We start from the raw sequence: 13997 nt of genomic DNA, 5'->3' as shown, positions 1-13997 counted from the left end.
CCACATTTATGCACCTGTGTAATTTCGTTTTTGATGCATATTGCACATTTTCTGTTAATCCAATAATCCTCATTTCACTACTGAAATATTGCTGTGCTCTCCAGTTATTTAATAGATCAAAATGAAATTGCTGATCCAAACATCCAATTATTTATTAATGAAAATAATGGAAATTGTCAGGGGTGCCTAAACTTTTACATACGATTGTATTTGTAACAAGCCTAGCTGAGAATATATTTGCAATTAGAAATACTTATATCTGCATCATTAATTATTTTCATAATTGTTCTTTTATTTAATTACACAGGTTGAAAAAACTGAGTGAGAAAATATGGAGTTTTTTGTGCAGCTCAGAATCTCCAGACAAAAAATCTTGACTTTCAACAAATTCATTTCTTCTAAATTGAGACTACAAAAAAGTACATTTCAAATTCCAACACAAACTTCACATTTTGAATGTAAATCATGGAGCAGAGATTTAAAGGGCAGAATTTATCAATATAACAACCTCATCAAACCTTCAACTTCTTTTCTTTCTCCGTGTTTTTATTTCATCAGTAAGGCAGAGGGGCATCAGGGTGCAATTCAAAGACAAAACAATCTGAATTCTTACAGGTCTCCTACATTTGCACAAGTGACAAAAAGGAAGTCATTTTTCCAATCTTCGCCTCTGCAACAGGTCTTGTCCTCGAGACAGATCCATACTTCATCACGTTTGAATGTCCTACCTCCCCATGTGTGGCTGATTATTAAGCCAGCACAGAAGCTCTTTGCAATCATCATTGGCAGGTGATATATGTGTCTGTGTATAAAAGACTGGTCTATTTATGTTTAGTGATGAACTAGGCCCAGACCAAGTTGTTCTTTGTGTAATACTCAACTAGGGTTGCCACCTCAGACATTTGTTCCTGGACACTTATGAGTTATACATGCTGCAGGGTATGCAGGAAGGAACATGAATAGTGCTGTCAAGGATCACTATTTGTATGCTGTCCCGGGAGGCAATTCATGTTCCCCTCTGCACACCTTGCAGCATGTGTATCTCATAAGTGTCCAGGAAACCATGGACGAGGTGGCAACCCTATACTCAACGTATAGTTTTCAGCATTTTTGGACCTAGTTTGCATATTTTATACTGTATGCAACAGATTACACACATTAAAACATATTACAATTTATGATTAAAGTATTTATATAACAAACATTAAAGGGAAAATGCTGTATTTGTCATTAACATGTTTTATTCTTTAAAAAAGTGTCCTTTATCATGGCATCTCATAATAGCATTTGCATGCCAGTGAACCAATTAGGAGTGAGATATGCTCCAATGCTTTTTCTGCGTTCTGCATGACAACTGTTATTTTATCTATATGTTTAACTCATTTGTTGATGTTAAACGCATAGTGAAATAGAACACTTTCTTTTTATTGAAAAATGCCTTAAAGGGACAGTAAACGTTCAGAATACTGTTATATAATTCTGCACACATTTAGCATAATTGTTTAACATTATTTTAGTGGCAACTTCAAAAATTAAAAGTACTTGCTGATTTTGTAGTGTAACGTTGGACTACGCTCCAGGATCTACTGAGCGGGTCTTGGATATCCAAAGCGCTTTGCGGGCTTGCTGGCTAGTCACAGAACGCTTTGGATATCCAAGACCCGCTCAGTAGATCCTGGAGCATAGTCCAACCTTAAACTACAAAATCAGCAAATACTTTTAATTTTTGAAGTTACAGCTAAAATAATGTTATATAGTTCTGCACTGTGTGCAGAATTATATAACATTATTCTGAATGTTTAATGTCCCTTTAACAAAATAGAGCATTTTTAAAAATTATTTTTATAGTTGAATGCCCCTCTAATGTAGCTTTTTGACAAAAGCCTTAAAAGGAAATAATGTCCAAACATAAAATTCTTTATAACAATAAAGAATTTCTTAATTTGTATTTAATTATTCATTTTTACATGATCTTGGCATCAGAAATCTACCATGGCGAGAGAGTCACTTGTCATACCAGTAAAGTGAGTCACATCTGGTATCTTTAATAGAGCACTCACAAATCAAAGGAGCGAATATATAGAAAATGTTTTAAAATCAAAACAATGCATTTCTCTGCAATAGAGCCGTTTCATCATGCGTAATCACATCCTTAAACAATCCTGTATATACATCTACCCCAACCAATGGGAGTTAGCCACCCTCCTAAGTATGAGACCAATCAACAGACGGATAATTCAAATTTGTGTGCACTCTTCACATGTGAAAAATAAACCTACAAATTGCAATACACTAACTCGCCTATACTGTTCACCAACCTCTGGCAGAGATATGATACATACAGTGGGTATTGAAAAGAATCACCCCCCTTGAAAAGAATCACATTTTGTTGCTTTGCAGCATGCAATAAAGACAGAGACAGTTTTTGTTTATCCAGTTGTATTTACTCAGTGCAACCTATAACATCCAAGTGAAAGATATAACACGAACATGTCAGGCAAAAATAAAGATAATTCATAAACAGAATTACTGAGTTAGAAAAGATCACCCCCTTGAGTTAGTATTTTGTTGAACCACCTTTTGCTTTAATTACAGCCTTTAGTCTGTTGGGATATGTCTCTACTAACTTTTGCAGAACTGCTCCAGTTCCGTTACATTTGATTGTGACCGTTTGTAGACTGCAGTCTTCATGTCATGCCACAGATATTCAATGGGGTTTAAGTCTGGACTCTGACTAGGCCATGCAAGGACATTCACCTTTTTCTCCTTCAACCACTGTGTGGTCATTTTTGCTGTGTGCTTTGGGTCATTGTCATGTTGGAAGGTAATCCTTCCCATTGACAACTTCCTGGCAGACGGCAGCAGATTTTCCTCAATAATTTGACGGTATTTTGCCCCATCCATTATTACTTCTATTATAACAAACACTCCAGTGCCTGCTGCAGAGAAACAGCCCCATAACAGTATGTTACCACCTCCATGCTTTACTGTAGGTTTGATGTTATTTGGATGGTGAGCTGTACTAAATTTCCTTCAGACATAATAACATTTTAGTCTCATCTGATCATAACACCTTTTTCCATGTGGTCTCAGAATCTCCTAGGTGTGTTATGGCAAAGCTTAGTCGTGACTGCATGTGGTCTTTCTTGAGGAGTGTCTTTTTTTCTTGCAACCCTCCCATACAAGCCACATTTGTGGATAATTTGTGATATTTTTTGTCACATGTAGACAATGACCACTCTTTGTCATAAATTTCTGCAACTGCTTCAGAGTTGCTGTGGGCCTCTTGGTAGCCTCGCTGACCAGTTTCCTCCTGGCTCTTGCATCCAGTTTGGCGCATTGTCGTGATCCAGAGAGGGTCTGTGTTGTACCAAATACCTTCCACTTCTTAATAATAGACTTCACTGTGCTTCTAGGCATTGATAAAGCCTTTCATATTTTCTTGTATCCATCTCCTGACTTGTGCCTGTCCACAACATTATCCCGGAGCTCTTTTGACAGTGCCTTGCCACCCATAGTTGATTGTTTGCTTCAGTTGCACTACGAGAGACTGAGATGCTCCAGGAAAGCTATTTTCATGCTGAGCTAATCAATATGCCCACATCTGTTCACAGTTTAAGGTTTTAGGAGGGGGTGATCCTTTTTCCAACTCCGTGATTCTGTTTTTGAATTGTCTTTATTTTTGCCTGACATGTTGTGTTATATCTTTCACTTGGATATTATAAGTTGCACTGAGTAATTACAACTGGATAAACAAAAAACTGTGTCTGTCTTTATTTCAGGCTTTAGGACATGCTGTAATAATAACTTAAAATTCTTTAATTTCGCAGCAATAGCCAAAATAAAGGAAAAGAAAAGAGGAGGTAATTTGTCTCACTTACTATTGCAAAACGAGGCTAAATGGATATTTGAACTCTGAACACTAAAACCAGAAGGGTTAAATCTAGATTTTAATCTTAATTGTTTTTTAAACTCCTGAGCCAAAAAACCCACTAGACATACTGGAAGTTAACTATTCCACGTCATAATTATTATCCCCCTATTTATTTATTTAATTATTAAAAGCCGCTTTCTTAACATTCTTATTAAGTCTACATAAACTATTTCTTTATACAGGGAGTGCAGAATTATTAGGCAAGTTGTATTTTTGAGGATTAATTTTATTATTGAACAACAACCATGTTCTCAATGAACCCAAAAAACTCATTAATATCAAAGCTGAATATTTTTGGAAGTAGTTTTTAGTTTGTTTTTAGCTATTTTAGGGGGATATATGTGTGTGCAGGTGACTATTACTGTGCATAATTATTAGGCAACTTAACAAAAAACAAATATATACCCATTTCAATTATTTATTTTTACCAGTGAAACCAATATAACATCTCAACATTCACAAATATACATTTCTGACATTCAAAAACAAAACAAAAACAAATCAGTGACCAATATAGCCACCTTTCTTTGCAAGGACACTCAAAAGCCTGCCATCCATGGATTCTGTCAGTGTTTTGATCTGTTCACCATCAACATTGCGTGCAGCAGCAACCACAGCCTCCCAGACACTGTTCAGAGAGGTGTACTGTTTTCCCTCCTTGTAAATCTCACATTTGATGATGGACCACAGGTTCTCAATGGGGTTCAGATCAGGTGAACAAGGAGGCCATGTCATTAGATTTTCTTCTTTTATACCCTTTCTTGCCAGCCACGCTGTGGAGTACTTGGACACGTGTGATGGAGCATTGTCCTGCATGAAACTCATGTTTTTCTTGAAGGATGCAGACTTCTTCCTGTACCACTGCTTGAAGAAGGTGTCTTCCAGAAACTGGCAGTAGGACTGGGAGTTGAGCTTGACTCCATCCTCAACCCGAAAAAGGCCCCACAAGCTCATCTTTGATGATACCAGCCCAAACCAGTACTCCACCTCCACCTTGCTGGCGTCTGAGTCGGACTGGAGCTCTCTGCCCTTTACCAATCCAGCCATGGGCCCATCCATCTGGCCCATCAAGACTCACTCTCATTTCATCAGTCCATAAAACCTTAGAAAAATCAGTCTTGAGATATTTCTTGGCCCAGTCTTGACGTTTCAGCTTGTGTGTCTTGTTCAGTGGTGGTCGTCTTTCAGCCTTTCTTACCTTGGCCATGTCTCTGAGTATTGCACACCTTGTGCTTTTGGGCACTCCAGTGATGTTGCAGCTCTGAAATATGGCCAAACTGGTGGCAAGTGGCATCTTGGCAGCTGCACGCTTGACTTTTCTCAGTTCATGGGCAGTTATTTTGCGCCTTGGTTTTTCCACACGCTTCTTGCGACCCTGTTGACTATTTTGAATGAAACGCTTGATTGTTCGATGATCACGCTTCAGAAGCTTTGCAATTTTAAGAGTGCTGCATCCTTCTGCAAGATATCTCACTATTTTTGACTTTTCTGAGCCTGTCAAGTCCTCCTTTTGACCCATTTTGCCAAAGGAAAGGAAGTTGCCAAATAATTATGCACACCTGATATAGGGTGTTGATGTCATTAGACCACACCCCTTCTCATTACTGAGATGCACATCACCTAATATGCTTAATTGGTAGTAGGCTTTCGAGCCTATACAGCTTGGAGTAAGACAACATGCATAAAGAGGATGATGTGGTCAAAATACTCATTTGCCTAATAATTCTGCACTCCCTGTATTTTTATTAGCGTTCAAAAATTGATACGCTCACTGCTTTGCTTAAATATAAATTTTATTACTGTTCTATTCTTACCAAAGCGAGTTACATTTTGTTTTATTTTTACCAAAGCGAGTTACATTTAGTCAGATTAATACTTTTATATATGAAAATCCCTATTCTAACTAAAATCGCTCTAATAGACTTGGTATTTCTATTCTAGCCAAAGGATATATTTTGTAGTATCAGATAATCCCTTGTAATATGCCTTTACTAATTACAATGTTGTAACTTTTGTAAATTGAATGATTGTTGTCCGCTTAAGAGTTAATTGTTAGGGGTTATTTAAACCCCACAGGGTTAAGGAAAAGCAGCTTGACAAAGAATGAGTTTTCTCAGTTGAAATGCGTTGCTGCTACACTTTTCCAACCTAAGGAGATTGCATAGGACGCATAGGACGTCTTGGATATCACTTGCTACTGAAGCCGTAGAGCCGGTATCCTCATTGAGAGCGTGTACTCCCTCCAAAATAGCCAGGACCAATCAGAGCCCCTTCAGGAGAAGGCGCGCACTCTGCAGGTTCACAGCGGGAGAACGCCGAGAAGTTCAAACCGGCTTCACGATCGGCTATCTTCGGAGAAATTTGAAGGATCCCTATGCTTAGCTTCTATTAGAAGCAATACAGTGTTTCTACATTAGAAGACCAGAACTGGATAATCTACAAAGAATACGTTAAAGGTACCTTTCAGCTGCACATTATACGGGTAAACAAGAACTTATATGTTCAATCCGTCTGTCATTCATTGATGTAATTTGCCATATGAACATTGAAATAACAGACTTATAGACCTTTATTACAAAGACTGTTCTTATCTAAAATTGATTATACCCACGACTAGAAGTGGATGTTATATTTGTAACAAGGTTTACTATTGCTCCGTGCATTGATCCCTTATCCGTTGATTTGCTATTTTTACTCTATATTTATACATTTGTTCAATCACTTTTTATAGCTGAGTGCTGCTATATTTTACTTCTTTTATGCCAAGATAGCTTTTATATAAAGCTTTTATTTATGTTTTATATATGCACTTATAGATACTCTTAATTGTTGTAGTACAAGATTTAAAGGTTGGCCAACCTGTATACACTTTAGTTCTTCTAACATAGTGAGAATTGCCATAGTCTTTTATTTGTTTCCCATATTGTTATGTATATAGTCCAGTAATACATATTTATCTTTATCTATAAATTGACTCTGTGTTCCTTGGGTATTACAGCCTATTTTAGGCGCTGGTGTGTTTTCTCTTTGCATGCTTTATTTCAGGCTGCAAAGCAACAAAATGTGATTAATTTCAAGGGGGGTGATTCTTTTCAATACCTACTGTAGCAACCCAATCCCTCTGTGACATGACGATAACATGCCAGCATCACAACAGATGCAAAAGCCCTATCCCAAAACAGTGGCATATTGAACACGTTTAAGACTAGGGGTCTACCACCTCCAATAACAATATGCTAAAGGAGGATCATACTAGGTATGTTAGCAACTGAAACATCACAAAAATGTAAATGGGATTATAACCACCTCCCACTTATCTAATTACTCCATAAATATCAGGGAACCGTAAATCTTCCCTCATAAATCAACAACATAAATTCATAAAATAAAGTATCCATAACCTAATCCTCCAACGCTCCCTGCCTTGCACTAATGCACAAATATAAATATTGTGAGATATATGACAACTGCAAAGCCAATACATATATACATTAAACTAAATATATATATATATATATATATATGTGCCAATAAATTACTAAATTCACTCACTAGATGTAGCTATGTATGTAATAAGCTATGCCAAACCATATATATTGTATAAACCATGTGCTGTCAAATAATTATTATTTGTATCAGTGTTTATATATATATATATATATATATATATATATAATCTGATAACCAATATGTTTTCGAATAATGTGAGTGATTATGCTCACCTGGTATACCCCCAAAGATATGAGGTATTTTATATGCTTGAATGGGATATATATCCCGACGTACGTTTCGGCCTAGTGTGGGCCTCGTCAGTGAGGTGCAGCGCTGTCTAAAATCTACACATTGTGTATGTGTGGGGATTCTAAGCATGGTCCCATTTTCTTTCTGTGATGGGTTCCTATGGCCTGTGAGTGTGTTTAAAAATATTATTATTTGTGGGAACCCCAGAAGATGTAGATGGGACTTAACCATCAGGTTGTTCCATAGGCTACCTATATTGAGTAAATTCTGCTGGCATATGTGGCACTATCTGTAATGCTTTTAACTCATGAGTGTTATATTATCATCATTGAATGTATTTACTGCATCATGAGGCGCCTCCTGTTATTGGTTTTTAGATGTAGTTTGTGTGCTCAGCTGCTTTAGGAGTGGATGCCCAGAAGAAGAACTAACAGATATATGTAAGATTGATATTAGACTTTTAATCTTTAGTATCACTTGTGGACCTTTAAAGGGACAATCTACCATAGAATTGTTATTGTTTTAAAAGATAGATAATCCCTTTATTACCCATTCCCCAGTTTTGCATAACCAACACAGTTATATTAATATACTTTTTACCTCTGTGATTACCTTGTATCTAGGAACCTTCTTCCAGCCCCCTGATCACATGACTGTGACTGTTTATTATCTATTGTCTTGCAGTTAGCATTGTGTTGGGCTAAATCTTAAATAACTCCCTGTGTCTGAACACCGTTTTATCTATATGGCCCACGTGTACTTTTTGAAAAGGAATTTAAAAAGCCTGTGATAAGAGGCAGCCCTCAAGAGTTTAGAAATTAGCATATGAGCCTACCTAGGTTTAGTTTCAACTAAGAATACCAAGAGAAAAAAGTAAATTTGATGATAAAAGTAAATTGGAAAGTTGATTAAAATTACATGTCCTATCTGAATAATGAAAGTTTAATTTTGACTAGACTGTCCCTTGAATGGTGGGTTTAGAGACTTTCTAGAAATCGGTTTGAGTGACTACTTTGGTGTTACTATATATGTGATTAAGAGGTGAGCGCCCCCAATTATTGTTCAGGTTTTCCATGGGTACCATAAAACATATCTATAGACTTGGAGATGCTTGGTTTCACAACCAGTTTATAACGGCAATGGATAGTAGCCTACAGTTGTAGCATATTTTTATTGCATTTTGCTTTCACGTTGCACTTTTAGGGCTGTGTTTAGTCTGAATTTGCTCTCAGCAACAGAGTATTAGACGTGATCAGAGTAAGATTAATATTTTGAATTGTAAACCAGTTTCCATTATTCACTAGCAATACAACATAAGGGGCTAGATTATGAGTGGAGCACTAACAGTTGCGTGCAAGCGATAAGGGGTTTCTCGCTCATATTACAAATTAAAAGTAATGCGCGTTGGGTTAGCGCAACCTCAGAGCTCTTGGTAACTGTTTCACAAAACAAAAAAGTGTCATAAAACACATCACAAATACATTACAAAGTATATTTACACTCATAATGACACTATCAAATAATAAAAAAATAAATATTGCAGGTGTTAGAAAAAAAAAAGGCAGGCAAAGGGCTTTAACATTGAGATACATACATACACAGGTGAAACTCTAAAAATGGAAATATCGTACAAAAGTTAATTTATTTCACTAATGCAACTTAAAAGGTGAAACTAATATATGAGATAGACTCATTACATGCAAAGCAAGATAGTTCAAGCTGTGATTTGTCATAATTGTGATGATTATGGCTTACAGCTCATGAAAACCCCAAATCCACAATCTCAGAAAATTAGAATATTGTGAAAAGGTGCAATATTCTAGGCTCAAAGTGTCCCACTCTAATCAGCTAATTAAGCCATAACACCTGCAAAGGGTTCCTGAGCCTTTAAATGGTCTCAGTCTGGTTCAGTAGGAATCACAATTATGGGAAAGACTGCTGACCTGACAGTTGTGCAGAAAACCACCATTGACACCCTCCATAAGGAGGGAAAGCCTCAAAAGGTAATTGCAAAAGAAGTTGGATGTTCCCAAAGTGCTGTATCAAAACACATTAATAGAAAGTTATGTGGAAGGGAAAAGTGTGGAAGAAAAAGGTGCACAAGCAGCAGGGATGAGAGCAGCCTGGAGAGGATTGTCAGGAAAAGGCCATTCAAAAGTGTTCGGGACTTTCTCAAGGAGTGGGCTGAGGCTGGAGTCAGTGCATCAAGAGCCACCACACACAGACAGATCCTGGACATGGGCTTCAAATGTCGTATTCCTCTTGTCAAGCCACTCCTGAACAACAAACAACGTCAGAAGCGTCTTACTTGGGCTAAAGAAAAACAGACCTGGTCTATTGCTCAGTGGTCCAAAGTCCTCTTTTCTGATGAGAGCAAATTTTGCATCTCATTTGGAAACCAAGGACCCAAAGTATGGAGGAAGAATGGAGAGGCACACACTGCAAGATGCTTGAAGTCCAGTGTGAAGTTTCCACAGTCTGTGTTGATTTGGGAAACCATGTCATCTGCTGGTGTTGGTCCACTGTGCTTCATTAAGTCCAGGGTCAACGCAGCCCACACTACCAAAAGCACCAAAACCTGGTTCAATGACTGTGGGATTACTGTGCTTGATTGGCCAGCAAACTCGCCTGACCTGAACCCCATAGAGAATCTATGGGGCATTGCCAAGAGAAAGATGAGAGACATGAGACCGAACAATGCAGAAGAGCTGAAGGCGCTATTGAAGCATCCTGGTCTTCCATAACAACTCAGCAGTGCCACAGGCTGATAGCTTCCATTCCACGCCGCATTGAGGCAGTAATTGCTGCAAAAGGGGCCCAAACCAAGTACTGAGTACATACAGTATGCGTGCTTATACTTTTCAGAGGTCCGATATTGTTCTATGTACAATCCTTGTTTTATTGATTGCATGTAATATTCTAATTTTCTGAGATTGTGGATTTGGGGTTTTAATGAGCTGTAAACCATAATCATCACAATTATGACAAATCACGGCTTGAACTATCTTGCATTGCATGTAATGGGTCTATCTCATATATTAGTTTGACCTTTTAGGTTGCATTAGTGAAATAAATTAACTTTTGCACGATATTCTAATTTTTCGAGTTTCACCTGTACATGTCTAAATATGTATGTGTATATATGTGTGTACATATGTATTTATATGTGTGTATATATGTATTTACAGACATATATACACATAAATACATATGTGTATATATATATATGTATATGTGTGTGTGTGTATATGTGTATATATATATATATATATATATATATATATATATATATATATATATATATATATATATATATATATATATATATATAGAAGTGCATTGGAGCCATTTGCAGTTAAGCAGATGAAAACATGAAAAAAAAACATATTTATGCAATATTCTTATTCAAAAATGTTTTTAACTATGTATTTACAGTAAATATTTAGCATTCCAATGTTCTGCACATAGGGGAATATGTTCTAAGTATTTATAAATATATATATTAATATATGCGGTAACTAATTCTTCCATTGCTGCTTTTTATCTTAGTTGAGAGCTTGTGAGTGAGTGCTGGACTTTTTCTGTGTGTTTATATTAAAATATATTTTTTTTTGTAATTTTCCCTGTTTGGGCCTTGCACCCAGGCCTGACTGGGGTTAACTGTCTGTGACTGTGGTGACAGTGCAGCTTCCTGAGAGTGCTGGTTTGCACCCAGGGCTGTGCATGTTGCAGGGTCATAGGATGTGTACCCGGTCCGGCCTGAGAGTGCTGACCCCACCCCATGTTTTGTATATATGTATGTGTATATATATATATATATATATATATATATATATATATAAACAAATAAAGTAGTTCCAAAGCAAAGTAAAAACAAAAGTTCCTTTAATATTTTCCACTTGTGGTAAAATCATAGACATGGGAGTACCATAAGCATAAAAAGTTAGAACACACGAAAGCAACAGGCTAACATGTTTCGGCCTTATGCCGTAATCATAGTTATTGGCTGATTGGATCAGCCAATAGAATTGATCTCGCATTCTATTGGCTGATCCAATCAGCCAATCGTATTGAACTTCAATCCGATTGGCTGATTAAATCAACCAATCGGATTTTTCCTACCTTAATTCTGATTGGCTGATAGAATCCTATCAGCCAATCGGAATTCGAGGGACGCCATCTTGGATGACGTCATTTAAAGGAACCTTTATTCGTCGTTAGTCCGTCGGCCGAGGAGGATGTTCCGTGTCGGAGGTCTTGAAGATGGAGCCGCGGATGGATGAAGACTTCTGCCGGATGAAGGACCTCTTCTGCCCCGCTTGGATGAAGACTTCTGCCGGATGGAGGACCACATCGCCAGGATTGGATGAAGAATTCGGCCCGGCTGGGTGAACACGGCTCAAGGTAGGGTGATCTTCAGGGGGTTAGTGTTAGGTTTTTTTAAGGGGGGATCGGGTGGGTTTTAGAGTAGGGGTGTGTGGGTGGTGGGTTGTAATGTTGGGGGGGGTATTGTATTGCTTTTTTTTTTACAGGTAAAAGAGCTGATTACTTTGGGGCAATGCCCCGCAAAAAGTCCTTTATAAGGGCTGGTAAAAGAGCTGGTTACTTTGGGGCAATGCCCTGCAAAAGGCCCTTTTAAGGGCTATTTGTAATTTAGTTTAGGGTAGGGAAATTTTATTATTTTGGGGGGCTTTTTTATTTTATTAGGGGGCTTAGATTAGGTGTAATTAGATTAAATTTATTGTAATATTTTTTTATTTTTTGTAATTTAGTGTTTGTTTTTGTAATATAGTTTAGTTTATTTAATTGTATTTTATATTAGATAATTGTAGTTCTTTTATTTAATTCATTTATTGACAGTGTAGTGTTAGGTGTATTTGTAACTTAGGTTAGGATTTATTTTACAGGTAATTTTGTAATTATTTAAACTAGGTAGTTATTAAATAGTTATTAACTATTTAATAGCTATTGTACCTAGTTAAAATAAATACAAAGTTACCTGTAAAATAAATATAAATCCTAAAATAGCTACAATGTAATTATTAATTATATTGTAGCTATTTTAGGGTTTATTTTATAGGTAAGTATTTAGTTTTAAATAGGAATACTTTAGTTAATAATATTAATATTATTTAGATTTATTTAAATAATAATTAAGTTATGGGGTGTTAGGGTTAGACTTCGGTTTAGGGGGTAATATATTTAATGTAGGTGGCGGCGGTGTAGGGGGATCAGATTAGGGGTTAATATATTTAATGTAGGTTGCGGCGGTGTAGAGGAATCAGATTAGGGGGTAATATATTTAATGTAGGTGGCGGCGGTGTAGGGGGGTCAGATTAGAGGGAAATACATTTAATGTAGGTGGCGGCGGTGTAGGGGGGTCAAATTAGGGGGTAATACATTTAATGAAGGTGGCGGCGGGGTCCGGGAGCAGCGGTTTAGGGGTTAATACACTTTATTAGGTATATCGGTGGGGGATTGCGGTTGACAGGTAGATAGACATTGCGCATGCGTTAGGTGTTAGGTTTTTTTTTTTGCAGGCATTTTAGGGAGTTACAGTGCTCCAATACTCAGCGCAAGGCCTGCTACGGGTGCATTTTGTGGCGAGGTAAAACTGGAGTCAGATTTCTCCATTTTTGCCACGTAAGGCCTTGCGCTGTATATTGGATACCAAATTGCGCGTGTTTTCTGTGTCAGTCTATGGGCAAAAAAACTACGGCCGAAGGGTGAAATATACGAGCGTAACTTCTATGTTATGCCGTATATAGGATACCAAACTAGCGCAAAATCTGGCGTTGCCAGCTTTTGCGGGCGACGCTGCATATCGGATGGGGCCCCTGGTGTTTGGTGGCTACATGTGTGTTCCATTCTTAATTGGCTCACTAACCAACAACGAGGTGTGGCTCCTGAGCATGACTTTAACCCCTACAAAATACTATGTACTAACACTTTACTATGTCATTTTACAGAAAGCAAAGCAGATACCAATATTAATGATTCTGTAGATAATGTAAAGAACGGAATCGAGCATCTTATTTTTTACAACAGAATGTTCCTTTTATTCCAAGCACTCTATTTTATTGTTATATTATTTTGCACTAAATGAGTTGCCTGTTAGGCTTCATCACAAGACTTACAGATGGGATTTATCATAAGGTTAAGCAGGATGAAGCACATTGTTATTTGTTTTATTTAGCATACAGTGGCACCATTCAGCAATAAGTATAAAATAATGGTGTTAAAGGGAAAGTAAACACTTTGGGATTGACATATACATTGCTTAGAGGGATAGAAAGGTCAACATTTCAATTTGAAACAGAAG

At 37.2% G+C, this 13997-nt stretch overlaps 1 protein-coding gene across 1 annotated transcript in view; it reads left to right on the top strand.

The window, feature by feature from the left end:
* The window catches only part of OMA1 (OMA1 zinc metallopeptidase), a 388294-nt gene that overhangs the window by 2688 nt on the left and 371609 nt on the right, over nt 1-13997 (top strand). Inside the window, exon 2 of the mRNA XM_053693625.1 lies at nt 308-789. Coding sequence (XP_053549600.1) covers nt 332-789 — 458 coding nt within the window. The 5' untranslated portion in view covers nt 308-331. The remainder of the gene's footprint in view (nt 1-307; nt 790-13997) is intronic.

Source organism: Bombina bombina, chromosome 10 (genome assembly GCF_027579735.1).
Source record: "Bombina bombina isolate aBomBom1 chromosome 10, aBomBom1.pri, whole genome shotgun sequence".
Lineage (NCBI taxonomy): Eukaryota > Metazoa > Chordata > Amphibia > Anura > Bombinatoridae > Bombina > Bombina bombina.
The sequence above is the reverse complement of the archived record's forward strand: the minus strand, read 5'-3'. Positions and strand labels throughout refer to the sequence as shown.